The sequence below is a fragment of the Nanorana parkeri genome, unplaced genomic scaffold (genome assembly GCF_000935625.1).
Source record: "Nanorana parkeri isolate BGI_ZX_2015 unplaced genomic scaffold, ASM93562v1 scaffold829, whole genome shotgun sequence".
Classification (NCBI taxonomy): domain Eukaryota; kingdom Metazoa; phylum Chordata; class Amphibia; order Anura; family Dicroglossidae; genus Nanorana; species Nanorana parkeri.
This window is the reverse complement of record NW_017307097.1, coordinates 109617-129577: the sequence shown is the minus strand read 5'-3', so window position 1 is coordinate 129577 and position 19961 is coordinate 109617. Positions and strand designations below refer to the sequence as shown.

Below are 19961 nucleotides of genomic sequence, written 5' to 3'. Positions count from 1 at the left end.
GCAGGGCATTGGTGCTGCTGGCCTGAGGTCTGCAGGGCATTGGGGCTGCTGGCCTGAGGTCAGCAGGGCATTGGTGCTGCTGCTCTGAGGTCTGCAGGGCATTGGTGCTTCTGGCCTGAAGTCTGCAGGGCATTGGTGCTGCTCTGAGATCTGGCATTCAAAGTATGCATTGGTGCTGGTCTGAGGTCAGCTGACAGTAACATCCTACAGGCCAGAGATTGCACAACTGAACCATGAAATAAAGACACAGGGATCACACTAAAAAGTCCAGTTTACTTTTCAGCAAATGTAAATATGAACATGTTTTGTGTGTGCACCAGTTATTCAATTTTTTCCCCTTATAGTTGTGCTGCTACTGGAGAGGTAAACACATTCAAATAATTAGTGAGTTTAACTTACTATTAGCAGTACAGCCATGAGTGAAAAAATTTACCTGTAACTAACACTAAAGCGTGCTATTGTTCACTGGCACTCGGTTGTACCATGGTTTCAAAAATGGCACTTGGTGTGTAAAAGGTTGCTGACCCCTGGTATATATCATACACTGTTCCTATTCGTTAAATTTTTAGTCTCCTGCCTATGCCCTTCAGTTTTGTTTAACATATTACCGTATTATATATATCATTTTAATCATTTTAATTGTTTTCTCAATTGCTTCCAAGTGTTCTAGCACAATGTACTGTGAACATGCAACATTATTATTAATAACGCAATTAGTGTTACTGCTCCCTTTATCGATTTGACCTGTTAATGTATTCAGTGGGAAATTATCTTCTTATATGTAGTTAACAATGTAATGAAACCAGCATTCTTAACCTTGGATTATCTTTGAATCAAGAAAATACACTACATTTTTAAATCCGATGTAATGGTAATATTAATAGCCAAGACTCTTAGATTTCACAACACTTTCAAATGTAATTAATATATTCATTTAATTTTAATTGCATAATTGTAAAGATATATCATAGTAAAATATTAAATGTCTACTTGACCTTGCAGAGATTTGATCCTTTAATGTCCCCGTATTATAACAATAAATCGCTTGTAATAAACATATTTTGCTTCTACTGGCATTCATCTAAGATTTCAGCACCTCAGTATAACCTGCCTAATGCAATTCAAACCTAAACAGAGATGCTGTAACCTTGCACATTTAGGACAAAGTGACAGTGTCTTTGTAAAGGGCCCCCACCAACCCAGTTATACTCACTTTGCCAACGCTCCTTTGCCTCTCCTTGTGATCTCCTCCCAATGCGATAGTGCTTGGATCTAGCAGCCAATTGCTAGGTTTGGGCACTGTCACATGAGTGACATCACCACTCCCCCTAGTGTTCGACACTAGCAGACATTGATGATTTTCATGCTTCTGTATGACAGAGGAAAGTACAGGGTTGAGGGGACTTTACAAAGACACTGTCACTTTGCCTTCAATGGCCAAGATGACAATGTGTTTTTAACTCCTCTGATAAACTGACATTGTAAGGCAGCACAGGCAATTTATTCAGCCTATGTAACCTATAATTTATTTCTTGGGGTGTTTACCTGTCTTGTCAATTATACCTTAACAGAAACCTGTCATAGTAGAAATATGTTGGCTGCCATTGCTGATCTCTCAGATGTAGATAAAACATCTGGCTTTCCTTATTTGCATATAGTACTTGGTGCTGGTTCGCACTGCACTGAGACCAGCATATTAGCCAGGTGTTCACTGTTCTCTTTGGTAACAAGCAACAATCCCCATTTTACAAAATTTAGTCTATATACAGTAGACTATTTTGTACAAATAGTCTATTTAAAAAAAGGAGGATAAACTTCTTATTTCCACCCCTCCCTTGCACCCCTGTTAAAACATGTCTGAACAAGTGCCTATCTAAAACCAACCCTTCTCCCTTTCAAGCTGCTTTGATGGCAACCCCACCAGCTACTTACTCTGATTTTTCCCATTGGCTCCATAATGCTATGTTGGGGACAAAGAGAAATAAATGGCATTTTCAGGTATGGGGGACCACAGAATTCTCTCACTAAGTGCTGGTGCTTTGTGATTGACCACCCAGGAAATAGCAGGATCACACAGGGGCAGCTAGAGAATTCTTAAAAGTTATAAGCTGTGACTTGAGTTTACACTGGACTGACTATCTTTACTCCCAGCAGCCAAACATTCTGTCAAAAATAGAAAGGTGAGTATAAGCTGCTGTTGGGACCGACATTCAAACACAGGCAATAGGCTAAAGCAGTCTGCAAGCTATATAAAAGTTATCAAGTATCCCTCCTCTGACTTATTCAGCTATGTGTTTGTTACAATTAGACTTAAACAGCGGGAGATAATATTGCATGGGCAATTCAGGCCATTCACGGCATACCGTAGTAATAAATCACTGCAGAAAACCTGGAGTCAGCAGCCTCTAGCATGCTGGGAAGGTAATGTGAACTATCAATATGCAGTATTTAGAGAACAAATAAAGAGGGGTTTTTTTGTTTTTTCAGAAAATTTATTATTGTCAATAAAAAGTTAAAATATATACATTTATTTTTTTTTATCAATAAGTCACAATTACTCACTGACTGAGCTGATACTGTTGCCGGCCTATTAGTAGTTGTAAGGTCTGCTGTGGCTCTGGTTACACAGCTTCATTTTGTCCTACCTGAGGCATATGATGGCATTATAAAGGGTGTTCAATGCCACAAAAGCAGCATAGGTTAGAGGACACAAATGGTCCCCCAGGGAAAATAAATTGCTGCATGCGGAATATTTCAGCCTTCAGAAACCTGTTCATAAACTTTAACTCTTGAGCTGATAGGGCTTCTCTTACATAAAAAAGTGCACTTAAATGGACTTGGAAAACTCTGTTTATCTGTGGTTGTAATTTTCTTCCCATAATTTGTCTCCTGCACCAGAGAGCTAAATCCTTTATATCAATGGCCTTCTGAAAGTCCAATCCCAGGTTAGGTATTCATACCTCTCCCCCCTTCCTTGTAGATCCATCATTCTGTCCCCTATGCCTCATTTTTATTTTTGTCTTCAGTCTGGTCATGTCAAGCATGGAGTCCTCTTCCTCATCTTCTTTCTCTGACTGGTGGGCAGATCCTAAAACCCAAGTAATGATGTGTTGCTGTTCTCTGCAGCATTCTTATGTGAGCCCAGGGTAGCTTGATGATGCACAGGGAACAGCCCCGTGCTCACTGGAAGTGGGTTTATTAATGCTAAGTGCTATTGCTGAGAAGAAAGGGAGTATAGCAGCCAAAGCTGCTTTTTTCATTTGAAAAACACTTGGACACAATTAATATTGAATTTCACTTAAAGCTGAAGCTGAGCTTTAATTTGCACCTGTGAAAATGAAGGCCAGTGTTTTCAGTGGTTCCATCATTTTTTACTCTTTTAAAGAGACCTTGTCAACAGACAATTCATTTCAACAAAACTTGTCAAAAAATTATATTTGCATTAAACATATTGTAGGCATATTATTTACCCATAAAAGCCTCCCTTGTGTAGACATCCAAAAACCCAGAGACTGCAGCTCAGCACCGTCATATTGGATGCAAAGCCAGCAGCCCCAGCAGACCTCGAGTTAAGACTCAAACCATACTCTATAGTATTCCACTTCACTGCTCCCCTGGCAGCTTAAAAAGGTTACAGTGACACTAAACTCAGGGGGTTAAATCTTAAAAATAAATTCAAATACCTTAACTATTAACAAAAATGTATCTTATTTTTTTTTAGTATCTTATTATATACTCAAATCATTTCTGAATTCACGCTGACATTGTCCTTCCTTCTGGAGGGTAACTACTTTTGTTCTCCATAGTCCCGTGATGTACAACAATCTGAATATAAATGAGTAAACTAAACATGGGATTGTATTCCATCACAGGAGTGATCTTGGAGCGGTTTCTACTTTACAACACACACAGGGACCATGGGGAAGACAAGTAGCCCCCCTCCAGAAGGAAGGACAGTGTCAGCACAAATTTAGGGATGATTTGAGGATCTACAGCTGAGTGATAGACAAATAAGATACATTTTTGTTAATAGTTAAGATACTTGAATGCGGGAGGTTAGAAATCGCATTCCCTGTAGCCTAATAGTGCAAGCATTTTTATTTAATTTTTTAGGAATATTGAACTGGTATTCTGATGTCAGTACAAGTGCAATTTTTCCTGAACCTTTTTTTATAAAAATGTCAGCGGGAAGAAGTCAGACAACCCACAGCAACTAATGCTTTACAAACCTGCCCCAAAATAACAGATAAATAAAAGTTTTAATCTGACTGCTTTCTCTGCATTGCCTGAAGCAGTTCTTCCCTCAGACGGTTTTATAAACAAGACTAGACTGTACACATTCCCCAGAGATGCTCTTTAAATGTAAATTAAAATGTCAGTTACAGGGCATATCAGTTAGCTTACAGGTGAAATTTCTCCATGCTAATTTGTCAGTCACTGTAGCGTAGTTTCTCTGTTTCAGAATGAGGAAAGAGGGAGCCATCACTTTTCTAAGAAATGATAAGGGTTGGTGGATTCAATTCATTATGTACACTTTAGTAATTTCATATATTACATTCCAATTTTTAAACATGCCAATTCCAAAATAAATAATAACTGTTATAAGATATCAAGTGCTATTGCACTATGGCAATAAACCAGTGCATTAACGGCCTTCTAATATTATACAGGATTGATATAGCGCCAACAGTTTGTGCAGCGCTTTACAATATAAGGAAGACATTACAGTCACAATACAATTCAAGACAAGATGGTAAGGAGGGCTCTGCCCCTGAGAGCTTACAATCTAAAAGGGAGGGGGAAGTGATACATGAGGAGGTAGCTGTGTGGGGATGAATTGTCTGAGAACGTGCCTGATGGATGGCTGGTGTGGACAGCAGTAACACCATCACTGGCCAGTAACATGTGAGTAGCACATACAAAATGTTGCACCTAGGGTAACTGTAAGATAGGCAGAGTAAGCCCTCATTCACACCTACCAACTAGGTGCGATTTGGAATTCCTGCGGCAGGAACTTGCGATTTGCTGCAGCAAGAATTCCTAATCAGCCATTTTTCAAGCATTAGCTGTCACTTGTTCAAGTCAATGATCGGGTGACAGTAGCTGCATTTGAAACGCTGGCACACTGCATAAAATCATATTTGATATGGTTACATTTGATTAGGAATCCATCACTATCCCTGGGCGCATCGATCGTGCGTCCAGGGATAGTGATTTATTCCCAACCTCATGTAATCGTATGATATACTGTAGGATTACATGCGGTGTACCAGCATCCTGCAGCTTTTAAATGCAGCAGCTGTCACCCGATCATTAACTTGAAGGGGGTGACAAAATTAGGATAACATCTACTTTATATTTGTTACATGTTTTCATTCACACTGGGGGGAAAAAATCTGCTTACATTTTTAGGTGCTTTATACTTGCTTAAATATCCTTCCTAATTTACCCCCCATGTAGTGTTAAGGAGGGGTCTGTAGGAAGCTGTGTTTACTCTACTTAACCCTGTCTGTATTCTGCTGGAAGATTTCATTATCAGTTGTCAACTAAATTTGAACACTGTCTGCCCTAACAAAGGGGTTAAAGCATTGTATAATAATGAGAAGTAGCTCCGTCTGAATGTGCAAGTAGAGGGTAAACCTGTGATACAAACTGTTCAAAATACCTTGGAATCTGCATAAATCCTACACCCAAAAAAAAAGAGATAAAAGGTAAGAAATATATTTTTAAAATAATTTTTGGGTATGATGTGTGAATAGGAACACATAACAAACAAATAGTAGGGCTTTCTCTAATTTGACTGCAAAAGTGGAACTACAACACTAAGGTTGAGGTAGGCAGGGTATTGTGGACCAGGAACACAGTGGCAAAGACCTTGCTGAGGTCAGAGCAGACAGATCAAAATCAGATCAATAACTCTAGACAAGTCAAATAAACCAGAAGTACATGCAATAGAAAAAATGCAATAGAAAAAGTGAGTCAAACAAAGGTTTTCAGGACAATATAGATGATGTAGATAAAAGACCACCCAGTTTTTTTATTCCAATTTACATGCTTAGGTAGCACCTTTTTTGGGCTGCACCTTCTGAGGCCTGCATTGTCTCAATTATACATGTAAAAGCTATAGACCTCTAAAACAGATTTGCACTCATATAGCTAAAATCCTTTCCCCATGAGGTTTACTCTTTAAAAATAATGAATAACATTTTTCAACACCAGTCTTTAAAAAATCTGAAAAGCCTTTATCCATGGGCTAAATACAAATGTAGCACAAAAAGTAGTAACCTCAGCCTTCCTGAAGCATATGTGAAAAAATAGCAAGGTTTCAGACACTTCAGGTACACAGATAATAACTACCATTGTAACTACTAGAATAACTACCATTATAACACTTTTTTTCTGCCATGTCTCGATTGGGAAGATGGAAAATGTATTATGTAGATAGTCCAGTAACAGCATACTGGACAATGAAATAATACTGTCATGTGACAAGCAAAAGATCAATATACGGTAATTAGTACAGTCTTATATCAATCTGTTTTTCAATAGTCAACTTAATTACAGAGCAGTGAAGTTTTCTATCAGGTCAACTACATGAAATGTTGTAATTGGTGGGGTTTATAATTAAGCTGAAATTGTGATTATTATCTGTGTTTCAGCTTCGTAGAGTACACTGAGGAGTGAGAACGAGGTCTAAAACCCCGCTATTTTTTTTACCTGTTTCAAAATAGTTTAATGTACTTTATTTGCTTCTTTTTGTTAATAAATGGAATTTGTGCTTTTTGTATATTTAAAGGACTAGTGAACTGTATTAATTATTGCAATAGTTTTCCTCGGTGAGGGATCTTGTAATAGTAAGGATTGCCATTAGGTGTGCTCTAGTGTTTTAAAGTGTTTCCTACCATATGTACAGTATTTTTAATCCGTGATAAAAAAAAGATGGACAAATGTAGCCATGAACTAATTAACAAGACTGTTTATTTTAGACTAATTAAATTCTGTTTCTATGGAAAGGCAATGTGATTTTTTTTTCTAACCGTATGTTTTAAATCTCCATGGCTTCCTACAGTCACAGCATGTCACATGGTTATAATACCCCAAACCTTCCATACAATTATTTGACAGTGTTGGCAATGCACATAACAATGAGCTCCAGCTAATATATCCCTCCGGAGAGTAAAATGACGACTGATTCTTCTGTGTGAATGAGCTGAGTAATGACTTGGATGGATGGCCTGACACTGTAATAAAAAGATGTCAAGCTCAGGTCCGTGTCATTGAGCCAGGATGAGTCTTATCTGAGACTGCAATTCCATAGACACAAATTTACTGAGCCCTGGTGTAGTCAACTGAAAAAACCCTCTAGCATTGTATTTTAAATCTCTGCAATGTGTTTAGTATCTTTATTTATTTTCTATTTACTCATATACAAGATATGTACCTGTATGAAATAAATATAAGCACCCTCATAAAATGTGTGCTTATGTCTTTGGACTGTATATTAGCTTTTTATAACATTGCTATTATGTTTTATCCTCCCCAATCGGATCTTAATATATTTTCTAATTCTAATGTGTTTATGTGTATATGTATGTGTACATATACATACATACTTTATAGCTAATTTGCCTACAAACGCCAGGTGGTCATAATAATCTGGCTACTGAGTGTATATATGTGTGTGTGTGTGTGTGTGTGTGTGTGTGTACACATACAGTATATAGCAACTTATTTTTGGGGAGCTATGACACAGTCCCTTGTGCATCTAATTTGACCATATATTACATATAGTATTTAACTGGCATGCAGTTATAACAGGTAAAGACACCATTTAGTGTTGACTCATCTTAATCTGTACAGTATACAGTGTATGTAAATATCTCACCACCTGTGCTGTTTTTTATGTGGCTGGTACTGTCCTGGTGACCACACAGGAAGTAAGAAGATCTCTAATGAGAACAGAGCCAGCTATAAAAACGTGGAAAAGTGTTGTGACCCTACCCCACTCTACTTTAGAAGATATTTTAATACTACATGTGCCCCACTGGAAAGGTTTTGCTTGCTTCTTGTCTGAAAATCATTGCAAATGCTACAAATAAACCTTTACTAAGGTTTTACATCACGTCCTGTTCATGCATGAGTTTCTCAATGGGGAGAACTTAAATCATCTATTACCACTATCTTTCTGCTCTTGCTTTCTGTGATGTTCACAGGCATCACTACTCATTGAAACCTCCCTACCCTATGTATCTAGGACACACTGGAGTTTAGAAATGGATATACCTATTATTTTACTCAGAGTTTAGAAGATATTTTGAACATACTTTTTGGAAGTTTTTTTTTTTTATATGAATTTTTCTAAACACATCAACCAAATTCAAAAAGACAGGCGTATTTCACTTTCTAAAGAGGCATTTTCTCAATGGCTAGGATTGTTCCTTACAATTTAAGATCATTTACACTTAACTTAAGGTATATATATGTAACTAATAACAATGTATAGAAAATACTTTTTGCCTATATTGTTATCATTATCGAACAGAAAAAACACAAAGCAGTCCTTACAGCTAACATGCAAAGACCGTTTTTTTAAGAGGGTCGCCCTCCCAATGCTGAAAAACGGCATAAATGTATTTTATAAAAACCTGTAGGGGGAAAAGTTACATAGTATACTTATCTTTGCCCGATTCCACTTGTGACATCTAGGCAAGATTGAAGTCATCTTTCTTTCATCAAGATCTGGAAGATCTACTCCAAATCTTGCTGAGAAGAGGCTCCAGGCATGGACTGCTGTGTCTTCTCATGAGTTTTGGAGTGCTCACCATTCCCTGGGAACTGGAAAACAAGTTAAGATATGTGGCTTCAATTCTTGCAAGCAGATTGCAGACAACCTTTATTACCATTAGCATTGCAGTATATGGATGATCCTTCCCCTTAGAATTTAATACAGTATATGGAAATTCAATGTGTCTTATGTATCATTTGTTATTGATTTTTAGATTGGAATATGGTTATATATATATTGCCACAATATAAATAAAAAATACAGATGATGATCGTGGTTAATGATAACAATAATTCTTAATTTCTTTTAACAGATGCTTGAGAAGACTGTCAGTGAATGTTACAACTCTGGGTCAAGTTTCCTCATCCTCTTTACTGATGGAACTGGGCAAGTTTTGTATCCATCAATATAAAAACTTTACACGTAGTTCTCAAATTATACTAACTATGTGATGCTGACAAATATCTACCCATTCATGAATGGGGCAGTTTGAAGAGTTGGTTCAGGTTGATGATTGACATCATTTTGTGGAATGTGTCATTTAAAATAATTAAAGTGAGGGAATATACTTTGTCTATGTGTGTGCCATGGAGTGGGAAAAGTTGGCACAAAATCTCTGGACACATAAGACATCCACTTTAAGGAAAGAGCACTGTTGAAAAAATGAGACTATAAAACATTTACTGAATGGGGGCCTTAAGAATTAACATCTTACAGCATGTCCTTCTAACCATAAAAAGTATGGGTAGTAGTAAATAGGTAGAAATAAGATCCGATTTGGGTGTTTTTTTGAATATTTTTGATGCAAGTTAAAATGCACATCTCATACGAACCTGCAGTGCTCCATGAGGTGTCACTTGGATAAATGGCTCATCATATCCTGTGTCCAAACAGGGACACTTCTGCAGAAGCATTATATGGGGTGACATTAGTTGTTGTGACAGTTGTGAGACATTACTCAGCATGACAGTTGGTAATAAATGATGACATGGTGACAGTGACATTATATACTGTACATTGACATCAGTGAGTATGACAGTTGGTAGAAGATTCTGTACAACATCTTTTCTCAAGCTTTTTACCAGAGAGGAACCCTAGAAAAAAGGTGCAAGTCCCGAGGAATCACTTCTAAAAATGTATATGCCTACAGCTTATGATAAATTAGTGTGATCAGTAAGTTGTCAAAAGTTTTAAATTGGAAAATAAATAATGTGTTAAACCTTAAATATTTGACACTCAAGGCAGATGATTGTTTAACACCCACCTGGTGTATGCGACATTATTTTCAGTAATAATTTTGAAATTAATAATATCAACAGAGAGGAAATACAGATTGTAAGAATGGTGGGATCCCCTAACAATAATGGTCATTGTAGAAGGTGACCCTTTACATTAGTGGCCAGTTGAAATTTGCCCCTTACTTTGGTGGTCAGTGTATATAGAAGATTCATTTGCCACTGCTTACAGCTCAAGGAACCCTTGGCAATCTCAGGAAAAATCCCTGACCTAAAAAGGCTGTTGCGAAGTGACCATCCCAGTTTCCACAGGACAGTGCCAGGAGTTCACTGACTTCCCGATCCTCTCCCTGCAGAGAGCGGTGACTGTCAGTCACTGATCCCCGCAGAGATTCCTGCTTCCCCTCTCCGTTTCTCTAGCGCTGACTGGAGTAACAGACGGGGGAGGGGGTGCGCACAGTTGGCTCTGGCTCTAGAGAGGAATCAGCCAGCGGGGTCGCAGTATTGTCAGGATCTGTCCCTGCTGCGACGCGGCTCTGCGCTCTCAGTATATAGCGGGCAGTAGCATTAGTATATGTCCTCCTGTGACCCTGAAGAGAACTATGGTCAAAAAAGGTTGGGCCATAGTTCTCTTTTAAAGTTAAATCTTAAAAATGCATTCAAGGGCCTTAACTAATAACAAAAATGTATCTTATGTGTGTATTACTCGGCTGTAGATCCTCAAATCACCTCTGAATTGGTTCTGACACTGTCCTTCCTACTGGAGGGTGGCAACTTTTGTTTACCATGGTCCCTGTGTGTTTTGTAAAGTAGCCACTGCTCTAAGCGCACTCCCGGGATGGACTACAATCTTAATACAAATTGAGAGGGTAATTCATTTAATTTGCCTGTTTCTGGGTTCTGAATTACTACATTACTACATGTCTGGGTTATACAAAGTTAATGTCTGAGCAAGCAAATTCTGTGTTTTTCAGTATATTCTACAGAAACCAGTTTGAGATGTTTTTAAATTGTTAGTCTCTGCATTCCTTAGCAAATTTGTATCTCTTATCTCTGTGTTTTTGTTTTTTTACTTTGCAAATCCCCCCAAGGTTGTCCCGTGACCCATGATTAGTTTTGTATTTTTGTATACGTGCATGAATTTTATTGGTTTATGCTCCGCCATCCCCCTTTTAGTTTCACATATAACCTGTTTGTTTTAACAATAAACCTTTGAATATAGAGTGAATACACAGTTTATGTGACTCTTTACTCCCAAGAACTTGTTTGAAGCTGGTAGCTTGATCGTATCCCGGGGGAACTTTAATAAATTGGAACCCTAACACAAATTAGTAAACTAACTTTGAAATTGTAGTCCATCGTGGGAGCAATCTTGTAGCAGTGGCTACTCTACAACACACAGGGATCATGGGGAACAAAAGTAGTCACCTTCCAGAAGGAAGGACAGTTTCAGCACCCAGACTAATCGGTGTAGACAAAGCAGCTCCAGTCTGTAAGCTTCTGTGCTAGAGCATATTTGGTAAATCAGATAATACAGGCAATAATAGGAGCCACTTTAGCACAATGAAAATCATGTATTTAGAACTATATGTTTTAAATAATTCATATTTAGCAGTAGCACCATTAAAGCGGATTTTTACCCACCGATTTAATGTCTCTCAAAACAGTTACTTTTAAGGCACTGCAACTGTCAAGGTTGTAAGTGTGCTTATTTTAGCTCTCAACAGAACTTTCAAGCCCTCAACTGGCTGGTTTCATATCTGATCACATGTGCAGCACCATGGCAACTGCAATCCAAGTAGAGGCTAAATGGACCTTAGGATAGGAGGTTGTAGTACCTCATCTTTTATATTTCATTAAAAAAATTGGTATTTTGTTGTGTTTTGGGGCATTTAATTACATTTTTCATTAAACATTGGGGTTTAATAAGGAGTTGCGCTATTATTGCGCATCATAAAAATTTGCAACTACCACCATTTTATTCTATAGGGTCTTGGCATTCAGAAAATATATAATGTTGGGGGGTTTTAAGTAATTTTCAGGCCTAAAATGTGGAATATAACATGGGTACAAAAAATGAAAAAAAAGGCCTCAGTCATAAAGGGGTTAAGGCTATTTCCAATTAGGTTTTATTGTATGCCATACAATATAAGACATAATTCACTTTTTGAAAAAATTAAAATAAATGCACTCACATTAAAAAATAAAAGTGGATTTATTCAATCTTTGCATTGGAGTTTTGCACCATACAGGAGAGATGTAAGTGAAGAATTCAAACACAGAAGATATATGTGATCCGGTATTGTATGCAGCAGTATTTTGTTGCAGAATAATTCTTATACGCCATAATGTACTCTCCAATGTTTCTGTTGAAAATGATATAGAGACACTTAGAGACCTGAGCATGTTTGTTTTCAGGTGAATTACTACATGACTGCCCATTTCATTTAGTGCACACCCACACACGCTTACTTACCAAGATATATAGTGAGGCACTAATGGAAACAGCACAGCAGTACAGTATAGTAGTTTTCTTTGCTCTTGTGTATAATTATGTCATTATTTTATGACTCACAGAGCATTACCCTAATAATAATTTATAATTTTAGTTGTATGTTATTTTTTAAACCCATGCAGAGTTAACAGGACCAGTCCCTGGTTGGTAGAACTCCTTTTATGATACTATTTTGTCTGAATTCACACAGTGATATGTTGGAAAGGAACGTGTTTGAAATATAGGAGCCGCTGCTGAATTGTTTTTTAAGGTTCATGCTCCATGGCAGTCATCTCTCCATCCAAATGTATACTGCTTGTTCCAGGTCTGTGATCTAAATCATAACTTTTAGGGCTCATGCACACAGACAAGCAATACTTTGCATTCAGATCCAACCCCACCCAAGCGGATGGGGACAAAGGCCTCTTCCCCACAAGCTCTGAAGCGTTGGTTGTGGGGGTGCGGGCAGGGGGCTTATTCACATCAGGGCACCGAGATGCGCCCCCCTAATGAATGAGTAAGAGGTGCCCTACCCATTTACTAAAGGGTTAAAAAAATTGAAATAAAAAAACCAGACTTTTTGAAAAAATCCTTTAATTGGAAAAAAAAATAATGAAAACTCAATAACATTTTTAAAAAGATGATTTATTTTTTATTGTTTTATTTTTTAATTATGAACACCAACCGCATAATGGCATTTTGACAGATGCTGGCATAACATAAACAGTTGGGCGGAGCTAGCGGTGACAGCTAGTTTCGCCCAACTGTGTAGTTTTACGTCATCTGACAGGTGAGCCATGATTGGGCAAAGTCATCATGACTTTGGCCAATCATGGCTCTTACAGAATACTGAGCCCTGATTGGGCAAACCCTTAACCAATTAGGGCTTCACAAGTCGAACAGACCGCCGAAAGCCCTTCTAGTTTGAACACACGAACTAGCGATGTTTAAGCGATGTTCGACAAACGGTCGTCTCGGAACATCCAGCCCAACTCTGGTGCTGAAGCCATTCAAATAACTATATATCCAAACAGTATTTAGGTTTCGGTCACCTAAGCCTTCAATTACCTGATGTCTATTTTTGTAGACTGCTGACTTTGTAATTTTCAAAAGTAACCTCACAAAAAAAAAGAGATCCTATGACATTATAAAGTTATTTTAAAAACCCAACTGCAGTTGCGCACCTTTTTCTCTTTATCATTTTGTCCCCTTTCATATTACTTTTTTAAAGAATATATCTTTATTATAATTTAGAACAGGCAGATATGAACATTGTGTAGATACATAGACTGTACAGTCCTCAACTGTACAGTCACGCATTTTTCATCCACATTGTTAACATCCGATAATCTGTATTTTCGAGCAGTGTGATAGATATCTTATATAGATAGTTGCATACCAGTCAAAGATATCCCTGTGTATTATGATTTTAATGTAAAGTGTATTTCCTCTTTTGATGTCAAATTTGAGAAAACCCCACTTTATCTTGAGTGTTCCTATTCACACACCATATCTAAACTTTAAACAAAATATTTATTTTAGATGTCTCTGTTTAGCTGACCTTTGGACAGACTACAAGCTTCTCTACATTTCAAAGTGACAGGAAACTCTGTCTCCATAGAAAGAATAGGGATGCATTGAGATTTAACTCATTAGCATACAATGCTTCTAGAACGTTAACCCCTTGTTAGGAATGACCGTGTTAAAATCTAGTTTACAACTGATAATGAGATTTGCCAGCACAGTACAGACAGGGTTAAAGTAGTGTTAAACTCTCAAACAATGAATTCAGATCAAACAAATATACACTGGCCAGCAAAGTATTTCTTACAGTCACCATGTTTCGAAACCACTGGCTCCAACTCTCTCATCTCACCTTCCCTAAACGTCCTGTCCAGTACAAGATCACAAGGGACAGTATAGTCTCCAGCAGTTACTAGCTTGGAGGAGGGAGGAAGAAGGAGGAGGGAGGAAGAAGGAGGAGGGGGGATTGGGGGCAGGGAACACTGGAGTGCCTTGTCTTTTTCTGTTTCTGTATGTTTGTGGCTCTATAGGACCCTGCAAGGAAAGGAGCCACCCTAAGGGCTTGTTTCCACCAGCCTGCACGTCTACCGCAATGTCCCGTGCCCAGAACATGTGGTAATAAAATGAATGCACGATTTTTTGCGATCCCACCACACTGGAACGCAGGGCATTTTATTACCACGCATCCTGTATGGCCAATCGTACTGGGGGCGGGGGGGGGCATATCTGCAGTGCCATTGACTTGAATGGCACTTCCACGCCGTATAGGATATCAGGGGTAGTGCTCACGGGACCAGCTGATTCTGCAGGAAACTAACATTTGTAAACATCAAGGAGCAGCATTTATTGCACATAATTCCATCAGCATTTGAAATAGATTACAAAAGTTTCGACTTTAATATAACTTTAAATATGGTGAACATTAATCCCCCCATCCCCCCAACCCCTTGCATTCCAGAGGAAAATTTGGTTTCAATAGAAATTTTTCTTTCAGAAAGAGCGATTAAAATGCAGGTAGACTTTTTATAGGTTATGCTACGTGAATATGAAAACGTAACAAATATAAAATAGGTGTTGTCCTTAGTTTGGCTGCTTAAGTGTATACATTTCAAAATAGCTTTTTTCTCTTCTTTTCTTTCTGTGCTGGCAGAGATGGGTACCAGTTACACCTTTGATCACAAGGATATGCATCCACTTTTGTGACTTTAACTGGACTTCAAACTTTGTGAACCTAGGAGTGCTATTTTACAGCAGTCATCTGCTTTCATACTGGCAAATCCCATACAAACATAAAAATAAGGTACATATGACATAACAGATTATTGTATTCATATATTGAATACTATTGAACAATACAGTTATATTTTTGGTATTTACTTCAGGGTCACCAGAGATTCTTTAGAAGCTTTATCATATTGTCTCCTAAATATGCTCAGTAACATGTTTTCACTTAGGATTTCATAAGTTACTACAATAATCTGTTGTCCTTAACAATAAATCAGCTATCCATCAGGAAATATTGGTATCTTGATTGCCTGCTCAAAATCTGCCCAATTAACCTTCATCGTCATGGAAGATACGAAGCACAAACCACAGATACAAGCTGTTTTTATGAGTAATGGTCACGCAGCCTGCTACCATTTCAACGGGAGGCTTTGGTAAGTGGAAGGGAATGGTAAATTAAAGCAAGACACTGAAGGAAATATGATCGCATTATGTCAAGCCAGAGTGACTGGTAAATCTCTGTTATTACCCTTTTGTGTTGCGTTTTAAATCATTCCAAAGTATTAGCAATCAGGATATAGTAAAACTATTGATACATGGGGTTGTACTGAGAGTTAATTTCGCCCTGAAAAGCAGGCAGTTATAAGGACATTTTGCCTTAATGTTGTTTTGTATTATTATTATTATTATTTGTAATTAAATTACCACATTTTCGATCATAAAATAAATTATAAAATACATTTTAACACATATAAATTAGAAAGGTGGGAAAGTAATATTCTAAAGACTGTCATATAATTACAGATGTGGACACATTTATTGGCACCTTTACAGCTAATTGAAACATTGTTCAAGTTCTCCGTAAAAGTAGTGTAATTAAAAGTAATTGCCTCATGTATTCCTGTATGCCTGTGGTATGTCGTAGAGTAAAGGAAAGAATAGGTGAACAGAGATAAAGTATTGCTTATTTTTTAAAACATATTCTAAAATGTCCTAGACAGATATGTTGGTACCCCTAGAAAACATTATAAATTATTGAATTGTAGTTTATTTCAAGCTAACTCTTTTCTGTAATTATCACACACCTTCAATCTTGTAATCAGTCTGTGACGGACTCCCTGATACCCCGACTGGATATCTCCGTCTTAAGGCTTTTCCCTGGGTGCTGGAACCAGAAGCAAGGGAATATAGCATGGGCTTACCCCAAGAATCAGTCAACACTGACTTTGGAGTGGAAACATGAACTGGTTTATTGAAGAAAGCACACAGAGTTTATACCTCAAAGAATCAGATAAAAGTTCAGTGTGTTACATTGAACAATCCCCTCCCCTAGACAGCTGGGTGCCGCATTGGAATTCCTTAAGCACAGACACTTTGAATCTAATGAATGTCCCTAATCAGATAAGAGCTTGATCATCCTAAACAATGGCAACCCCAGACAGCCTGCTGCCTTCATAAAATTATGTTTAGCAGAGATGGTATCCAAACAAGATGGAAGCCCGGATGGTTCAAATCAAGTCAAATAGTGGAAAGCTCTCTCTCTAGATAAAGTATTAAACAGGAAAACACCCAGCAACCAAAGTTCTCCTTGGTAATAAATCTCTGCAGCCCTAGGTCCGTAGTCAGTAGGAAGGAGGCTAGCCCTCAGGCTCCTCCAGCAACGAGAAAGGTCCCTTAGGAGATTGCAGTCATTGCCTCTAAAGGTTGCACAACAAAATATTTGTATACGGGTCCCCTTGTTTTTGTCAATGCCATTCTCATTTGTTTTATTATTTTAAATATTCTGAATCGAAAGCAAAGTTTGATTTTTATTAAAAATATACACTAACATGGGAAAAAAATATGGATGACAATTACTTTGGTCAGTTTCAGGTTATTTCAGAGAAAAATGTGGGTTCTTCTTTTTTTCATGAAAGGGTACCAACTAATTTGCCTACATCTGTATATATGACAGCATGAGAAGCAATGACTGAGGGGGGGCACTAAATTGTTTAAAAGTAATTTACTAATTTCAAATAATAAAGTAATATGTGCATTTAACTCCCCTGGGACAGTAGTGGGATAATATGGGCATCACCAGTCAGGGGAAGGGTAATGTGGGTCTCTTCAGATTGGGACATATGACTTTTTTCTGGTATATATGTTTTTATTGGTTATTTGAAAGACTTTGACTTACAAAGTAGGTCCCAGGTGTGATCTGTGGTGGGGCAACATGAATGTAATACATTTAGAGGAGGGGGAACATGGGTGTTACAGTCCATTGATGTTTGCCACTGGACGCTGTAGCTCAGTTCCCAATGTTCCCTGATAAAATATATATATATAATATTTTTTTGTATCATTACTCCAATCTGCAAGGGGTATGACTTGTCTCACAAGACTTATTATTGAGATTTACCATTTCTAAAACTGTACAGTAAAAAATATATACATATCTGACACTTCATTGATTTTCCACACTTTCTAAATGTCTTGATTTTCATACCCAGCAAGTGTGATTGGACCAAAAGTAGATGAAGTTCTTTTAAAAGTTTGTATTTTCTTCTGCGTGAATCACCTTAAGTGTAAATATGCCTATATTTTTATTTTGTGAATGTTTAGAAGTATGATGATCAGTATAAAAAGGAACTTCTCTGTAATTGTAAGATCTTTATTTTCTAGAGCAGGGGGGTAATGAAAATATTTCAGGAAAAATCATCTGCCAGCAAAATGTACAGAGACAATTACCGGAGCTGGATTATTAATAGTGCGAGTTAAAAAGAGTGCGTATTGACCACCTGATGTTCCAGTGGAGTGCAGATCACCTTCCTCAAGGGCCACTGACTTTTATTTTGTTAACACCATAAAAATTCCAGCTCAGTTCCTCCTTCCGTGATTGATTGTACCTATATATTATATGCACACGTAGCTATAAATAGCTCAGTGACCCAGTAAAGTCCATTATTAGACAGGAATAATCTGATGGAATCACAACAGTCTGTAAGATTTAAACACTTCCCTATGTGAATTGCAGTGATGCTTGTTGTACTACTTCTTTCCAGTGTGAAAATTGGATTTTTGCAAAACCTGGTTAATTCTCTCTGGAGTGTACTTCCAATGCAGACATTATCATAAACATAACCTTTTTTTTTTTTCTTCTTATGATCTGTGACTTTCAAATGCATATGAAGTGTTTTCTGAATAACAACAAATAAGCGAAAGGAGATAAAGAACATATGAATTACTAACTTGGAAAAGAAAGCCATTTCAGTAGTAAAACTGCAGTGCTTTTCCATGTCTTGAGATTTGTCCCAGAGGCACTAAGTGCCAATTGCACTTAATCGAATTCCACATGGCACAAGGAGAATAAATCTAACGTGACATCTACTATTCCTGAGTGTTCATTCACAATGGAAAGAGAATACAAATTAGACATTTAAAACTCCATATAAGTGCTGTGTTGTTATAGAACAAAAGAGAGCTTGTTAGAAAACATCCAGGAGTATCTGTGGTTTACTGTAATGATCATCAGAGATTTAAAACATGCCCAATCGAATGGTATTGCATTTTCTTCTGCTGAATGTTTGAGAATTTAGATCAATACTCTTCCTCATGGCTCTACCGAAATCTTTTTATCTAAAGTTAGTGAATATTATACCATTTGCTCTTAAAAGAAAAACTAGTGAGATTTTTCATCTGCATAGTGCTCACATCTGCTGCCGTAAAAATGAGAAGGGTATTTGTAAAGCATACTGTATTTATAGAATCATATACAAGGAAGATTCTTCTGAAGTGAATGTTTGAATGTCACATACAGTGCTTAATAAATATGCCCACAAAGGTTTGTATTTGCTGGTGGCTATGAATCACCCAGTGCACTCCTATAGACCACATCTCGAGCATCACAACTTTACAGAGTAAACTCTACGTTAGCCCCCATTCACATCAAGGCATTTTGTCGCTCAAAGCTAAGAGCAACAAAATGCTCAAGACAAGGAATCCCATTCGTTAATCTTGAGTGCGACAAAACGCTCAAGACATGGAATCCCATTCATTGTTATGGCGCCTGTTCTCACCTGAGCGTTTTGTCGCAAGCAGAAAAAAGCCGGTGGTTGGAAAAAGTACATGAGCTACTTTCTGGCACATTACAATGTTTTTTGGTCCCATAGACTTCAAGGGAAACGCGTGTTTCAAGCATTTTTATGTGTGTTTTGTCACGCACAGTTTCCCACTGAATTCTATGGGACCAAAATCTGCCAGAAAGTAACTCGTGTACTTTTTCCAGTGACAGGCATTTTTCTGCTTACGATGGAATGCTCAGGTGTGAGCAGAGGCCATAGAAATGAATGGGATTCTTTGTCTTCAGCGTTTTGCCGTGCTTAGCTTTGGGTTACAAAACGCCTAGGTGTGAACGATGTTTGAGAACCTTCTCCTCAACATTTATTTCTTCTTACTTTTAATTGTAAAAAAATGAGACTGACTCCTTTGATCAGCAGATCAAGGGATACAAGGTCGAATGGTACTGGCAGGGGCACCCACGGTGTAAATTTTGTCTGGTTCATCAGGAAGCGAAAATGACACATGCATACCCTGCTTTAACGTCTAAAAATGGATTGATCATCTGTCATGTTTTATTGCTATCTGTAGCCCTGGTGGGGAGATTTTCCCTTGCATCCTGTCAAGGTGACAACATTGTTCCTTGAAGAGGAAAAAGGTTTTA

At 37.7% G+C, this 19961-nt stretch overlaps 1 protein-coding gene across 1 annotated transcript in view; it reads left to right on the top strand.

Moving 5' to 3' along the window:
* The window catches only part of ERICH6B (glutamate rich 6B), a 58466-nt gene that overhangs the window by 15723 nt on the left and 22782 nt on the right, over positions 1-19961 (top strand). Inside the window, exons 6-7 of the mRNA XM_018565289.1 lie at positions 9099-9181; positions 15541-15696. Coding sequence (XP_018420791.1) covers positions 9099-9181; positions 15541-15696 — 239 coding nt within the window. The remainder of the gene's footprint in view (positions 1-9098; positions 9182-15540; positions 15697-19961) is intronic.